The 6,729-nt window shown below is 43.2% G+C and overlaps 1 protein-coding gene across 1 annotated transcript; it reads left to right on the plus strand.

The window, feature by feature from the left end:
* Positions 1-2,624: 2,624 nt before the first annotated feature.
* Positions 2,625-6,684, plus strand: aldob (aldolase b, fructose-bisphosphate). The gene is made up of 9 exons (XM_061787149.1): positions 2,625-2,778; positions 3,993-4,105; positions 4,183-4,394; positions 4,994-5,048; positions 5,116-5,276; positions 5,528-5,611; positions 5,679-5,853; positions 6,060-6,259; positions 6,437-6,684. Exons 2-9 carry the CDS (start codon positions 3,994-3,996, stop codon positions 6,530-6,532), a joined length of 1,095 nt encoding a protein of 364 aa, XP_061643133.1. The 5' UTR covers positions 2,625-2,778; position 3,993; the 3' UTR covers positions 6,533-6,684.
* Positions 6,685-6,729: the final 45 nt, after the last annotated feature.

The raw sequence follows: 6,729 nt of genomic DNA on the forward strand, positions 1-6,729 counted from the left end.
CCTAAAAAAATTATGGTGGTGATGTGTGGTGGTAGTGGAAGAGCATTTCATTGTCCTGCCCGTCACCACATGTCACTGTATTAGATAGATGAGAAAAAAATACATAAGTGGTAAATAAATAATGATTTTTGGACCAATTAAGTGAAACTTGATAATCTCTCACGGCACACTAAGTGTAGTGATTGGGAATCTGTACAACACTGTACAGTAGATCTATTTCGAGGTGGCACTATGACAGAATATCCTTAAATAATATAAACGTATTATGCCAAATTAAACGGTCCTTTATAATGAATGGGACAGTTAAGAGAATATATATTTACAAAGGGATAGGGACCTAGCCCTGCTGCGAATGGCAAAACTCTGTAATTGACGCCTCCCCCCAAAAGGTTTGCGATGGGCCTTATGCATTGCAATGCATGCATTAAGCATTTCCAGTGGAGGTTAGATGTCAGTACTGTATGTAAGAAGCTGCTCAAATAACCTCTGTCGTTGAATGTGTTATAACCTGGCGTTGTGTAATAGGTATATACAATAGTTCGGCGGTAGCTCTTTTGGAGATTGAAATGGCATCAAAGGTTTTTATTTTTCAAAGACTAGGAGATAGATAGATTTGTAAAGTCACGCTCTGACTTTGTAAAGTCACGCTCTGACTTTACAAATGCAGATCATCGAATTCACTGTATTAGCAGACCTTGTGGATGGTGATAGTGAATTCTGAAATCAAAATAAAATCCATCCAATTATTTAGATTTTTTTATTTCCACACAGGAAGGACAGAGCCTCGATTTGCAACCCCAACCTCAGAACTGTGAGGCAGATGTGCTAACCACAATTTATTCGTGCTGCCCATAGAATCATGCTTTTGCAATTATTTATTGTGTATGAAGTGTGAGCAGTGCAACTGGGTAAAATAACCAGTGACGTGAGTCAGGGTATGCAAGTGAGGCAGAGCCGCAGCGCCCCCTGGTGGTCTTTCCTTTCCACTGAATGTGTATAGTAAAAAAAACCCACTTATGATTACATTAAATTGTTCCATTTTAGTTCTATGGTCCGTGGTTTACTTTGATTTTCTTTTTCAATCCAATAATTTCAATGATTTCATTATTAAAATAGCTGAATTTTCATATTTCCCGTCACGTTGAGTCGTCGCTCCCATGATGCTTCAAGAGACCACGCGCACATCCGTTCAGGCAGGCTGTGATTGGTCCGTGGCTTCACACAAGCGACATTGGTGTTTCCTCATTGCATCGCCAATAATATACATTTTCTCACACATGTACTGCACTTAATGACGTTGAACAGTCTGTCTAATATATTTAATGAAAGTGTGTGGCATTTCATCTTTCTTATTGATCAGAAAAGCCACTAAAAGTGCACAATGGGGTCTGGTATGTACGGTCCCACAACCAGCATGTGGAAGTGTTGAGTTGAGCTTCATCGAGCTCCAGACGTCAGTCACGTGACGTAGTCAGTGCCTCACCAATCATGAACCTCACCGCACATGTATATAACATGTATGATTACCATTAAAATCTGAATTGCAAAACTATTGACAGAAGTAAAACTTGATTAACTGTCAGATTAGAGGGATACCATGGTTTTCTCTGTCAGTTCTGAGTCCAACAATTCACTTTCCTCCCTGTTTTTTTCCTCACTCCTTATATAAAAGCGACTCATGGACCCTTGACTGAACTGTGATCAGCAATACAGAAAGCTATTTTGCACCCCGTGCAGAGTCCATATTGTGTAAAAAACGATTCTCCAGTGTCAACAATTTGTGCAGGACGTGTTTGGTGGGCAGTGACGCATGGCATTTACCTCAAAACAACTTGCATGACAATCATAGCAAATCGTACTTCTGCTCGACAACTCAACTAGAAATGACAATTTGGAAGATTTATAATATGAGGATAGGTGATATACACTACCTGGACGAATGTATTGGGACGTGTAGCTGCATATATATAGGTGTGCGTGTAAATATGTAGATAGATAGATAGATAGATAGATAGATAGATAGATAGATAGATAGATAGATAGATAGATAGATAGATAGATAGATAGATAGATAGATAGATAGATAGATAGATAGATAGATAGATAGATAGATAGATAGATAGGTCAGACAGTCCTCATCATGAAGGACCACTGATAATAACACAAGTTATATAATATCAACTCACAGGTTCTTACAGGTGTTTAAACACCATAAAAAGAATCCCACCGCACCACTCATCAGTAGCACTACCTTGCTCATTTCCCACATCCTGTCCTGTCCTGTCCTCTCTCATCTTGTTCTGTTGGTTAGTTGTTGCATGTCGTCGCCGAGTGCGTGAATGTTGACTTTTATAAGCACAGCAGAGAGCAGATGGATCATAATTGAGCCACACGCACAGTGACTCCACAATGCAATCTCCCGCAGTATCTTCACATCTAAACAAGCACAGAAACCTCTATTGCGACATTGCATTATTTGACTGTGTGCCAAATTCTAGCGTCATTTTTTTTTTTTTTTTTTGCTGAGATTACACTGTGTTGTCTTTGACAGTTTTAACTCCTGCCCCCCTGCCCCAAAGTCCACAAAGGAGCACTATTGACGCCCCCTCACACCGCCCATGGCTGTCCGCCTTGGGCCAATTGCATTTCCGGGGTGACGGCACGCCTCGCCACATCACAAGTCGGAGCGCCTCCTTCTCTCGCTTAAATACGCGTTTGGGCGCCCCCCTCGCCCTCCGTTGTCAGTGTGACACCACGCCACATCGGTCCTCCTGTCAAGTAAGTGTTCCACTTTTGACTGCTCTTTCTTTGTGGATCGGGTGGGCTGCGGTGGGGTAGGGTGGGGACAGAGGGGCCTCATTTTATGGATGTCATCCGAACGTTTTCCCAGCGGTTTAAAGTTTCCCAAACTTGCTCCGAGAGGTGTGTACTTGTACAAGCTAAATCCTGTTGATCCTCCTTTGCTTACTGAGTGACCATTTGAGCGAATGCTGACGCGTCAGCATGGCTCAAACATGTCAGTCGCGTGGCTTTGTGCAAAGGAAAACCCTGCAAGCAGCCCACGTTAATAACTTTTGATTTGTAAAAGTCTGCCGTCTTTCCAATTGAGTCTTCGTATTGTTATATACATGCATGGTCCTTAAAAAAAGTGTACTACGAATATGTGTAACTTGCACATATGAGGTGGCAAATGTATTGATACTCTACTTAAGTACTGCGACTTGAGTAAAACAAAAAGACTGGTACAAATAAAAATGTACAGACTCTGAGATTTACTTCAGTAGAAAAAGTAAAAATGAAATCTTACTGTCAATTATAGCCCACAATAACTAGAATACGTGACTATTTGGCACAATGGGGGGAAAAACTGTTTTTGTATTTTATTGCCAGAAAATGGTGGGTTTTAGACTGGCAGAAGACCAGATATTCACCACAAATCATTATTGGAGCCGACAACATCAAACAATTCCCTTAAATAAGGCCATGGATGGACAATGGCTTGCTTCTCCGAATCTATTGCATCGTCCTCATTAATGCTCCCCGATTCACGCTCCCCCATGTTGTGCTTGTCTGTTTTTTTTTCACCTTATAAGATCTCAATCAATCAAAAGCTCAACCACGGTTGACTTTACCTTTTTATTTATGTCTTTTTTTACATCAGGTCATCAACTGCTGAGGTTGCAAAAATGAAAACAAGCCTATTTTGACAAAGTAAGGGGTAGAAAGTACATCTGTTTTCAGATGGGAGTAAAAGTAAAACGTCAGAAAGTTAATAGTCAAATACCGAAGAAATTCTTTGTACTTTGTTACTTCCCACCACTGGTTGCACATTATAGAGAGGGGAAAAACCTGAAGGTTTAAGCAAGCCAAACATTTACAGAGGTGACGTAAAGCAGGCAGTCAGTGATACAGAGCTAAAACAACAACTTCCTCATATTTTCTAAAGAGCTTGGCTTGCTCACTTCCTAAAGAACCTGTTTCTCCCCCTCCAGAATGGCTCAGCAATTCCCATCCCTCTCTCCGGAGCAGAAGAAGGAGCTCTCGGAAATCGCCCAGAAGATTGTGGCCCCGGGGAAGGGAATACTGGCGGCAGATGAGTCTACTGGTCAGTTCACATGAGGGCAAGAGTCATTTAAAACAACAAGTTGAGAGGGAATCACTAATTTTCTTCTTGCCTTCAAGGCACCATGGGAAAGCGTCTCCAGAAGATCAACGTGGAGAACACAGAGGAAAACCGTCGCTGCTTCCGCGACCTCCTCTTCACATCTGCCGATCCCGTCCCTGACGCCATAGGAGGGGTCATTCTGTTCCATGAGACGCTTTACCAGAAGTCAGACAGCGGAAAGCCCTTCCCCCAAGTCATCAAAGACAGGGGCATTGTTGTGGGCATCAAGGTGAGGGGGCAGTGCTCTCACAAATTCTTGTACATTGAGGAGTGTAAACTGCTTGTCACTGGGGCGTTTCACTCAAAGGCTGCCTTTGTACACTTGACTTTTACAGATGCATGTGCCCAATTTGTATATGAAAGAAAATGGGGCACCAACAAGGGCTGTAACAATTAATGGAATAACATGCATAATTCAATTACAAAAAAGATTGAAGCAAAATCTCTGCCTCAAAGCTTGGCAGGGATCATTTTTCACACAGACTATTGTTACTGCAGTTGCACGTTCCATTTCGAGTAGAAATAAGTTTGCGCAATGGCAGCGTGGAAGGAGTCCGTCAAAGATAGAAATTCCAAAGTTATATTGGCTAATTTACTATGGCCTACCATCCTTCCTTAAAACTTATTGGAATACAATAGGCATACAGGTCCTTAATTCACATTATTATGTCCTTGTAGTTTGAATTGAATATCCTTTGTGTAGCTCATTCCTTAAAGGATGGCTACAGAATGCATTTTTCTTTAGCCTTGTTTCTGAAGGTGTGGGACACGGCTCACAGTCCACTGGCTTGTTTTACTTTGAAAGTTGATGGCTGTTTCCTCCTTCAGGTAGACAAGGGCACCGCTGGCCTGAACGGAACAGATGGAGAGACAACCACACAAGGTAAAAATAGCTTCATCACAAAATGTCTTCTGCAGAAGAGGATGCTCATTTTGCCTTTTGTCCACAGGTCTCGATGGCCTCTCGGAGCGCTGTGCCCAGTACAAGAAGGACGGCTGTGACTTTGCCAAGTGGAGGTGTGTGCTTAAGATCTCAGACAGTTGCCCCACTCCTCTTGCCATCGCAGAGAATGCCAACGTACTGGCCAGATATGCCAGCATCTGTCAACAGGTTGGCATCACCCACTCAATAGAAATGACACCCAATTTGCAAGTACTACAATGGCTCTCAGTGGAATTTGAACAATGCTAATATGAATCAGCAGCCTTCTAGATTTCTGTATTTGCCTGAATTGTGTAAAGACTTGTGCATTATTCTCTAAAAATGTGTCAGAAATGTCAAACATTTCTTGGAGCAGTAGTGCATGTGGTGTATGTCTTCCTTGGCAGAGGTAATAGAAACACATTCATCTCTTTCATTAGAATGGACTGGTGCCTATTGTGGAGCCAGAGATTCTTCCTGATGGAGCCCATGACCTGCAGAGATGCCAGTATGTCACAGAGAAGGTGGGTAGGTCATCTGTCGAATAAGTTTAAATGAACAAATGTTTCTGAAAAGCATGAGTCTCTTCAGGTTCTAGCTGCTGTGTACAAGGCTCTGTCTGATCACCATGTGTATCTGGAGGGAACGCTGCTGAAGCCCAACATGGTCACCGCTGGACACTCCTGCACCAAGAAGTTCACCCCTCAGGAGGTCGCCATGGCTACCGTGACGGCTCTGAGGCGCACCGTGCCAGCAGCCGTGCCGGGTGAGTGTTTTGCCTGGAGACGACATATGTTAAGATGTTTCAGATAAAATCTCATGACACACTAGCAAACATGTCACAAAAAGTGGGTACACAGTTTTAAAGTACATAATACTTTCTGCCATCGAGTGGAAGCGGATGATCTCTCACGGCACACAAGTGGGGAATCATTGCTTCACTTGTCAATGTCACTTCCTGTGAATTTGCAGGCATCTGCTTCCTGTCTGGGGGCCAGAGTGAGGAAGAGGCCTCGCTCAACCTGAACGCTATCAACCAGGTGGTGCTCAATCGCCCCTGGAAGCTCACCTTCTCCTATGGCCGTGCGCTGCAGGCGTCCACTCTTGCAGCCTGGCAGGGCAAAGCTGCCAACAAGGCTGCTGCACAGGAGGTTTTCTGCAAAAGGGCCAAGGTAAGCATCAGTGGCGGCGATGGGCTCGCCAAGAGGGTAATAAACACATGCGAGATATTAATTTACCCTTATCTTGCATTTCCCAACTTTATTCTGGCTGGTAAATGATTTGTCAAAAGCTGCTTGTCACATAATGTGGCGCAGGTTAACCTGGCTGATGATTAACTCTCTCCTCAGATCAACGGTCTGGCTGCTAAAGGAGAGTACAAGGCCACAGGCTCGGCAAACCAGGCCTCCATGCAGTCTCTGCACACCACCAACTACATCTATTAAATGCTTTGACCTCAAGTGATGACTCACTTGGACCAAATACGGACAACCTGTAATGTCTCTGATGGAAGTACATCATCGAGGGGGAAGATTGTCTTTATCTCGACGAACTGCTGTTTGCCTCTTTAAAGGAATAAATTAAGTGACCAAATGTGTTTGGATGGTTTTCTTTTTATTGATGTATCATCAGTTGTATGTAT

Source organism: Phyllopteryx taeniolatus, chromosome 10, assembly GCF_024500385.1.
Source record: "Phyllopteryx taeniolatus isolate TA_2022b chromosome 10, UOR_Ptae_1.2, whole genome shotgun sequence".
Taxonomy (NCBI): Eukaryota; Metazoa; Chordata; class Actinopteri; order Syngnathiformes; family Syngnathidae; genus Phyllopteryx; species Phyllopteryx taeniolatus.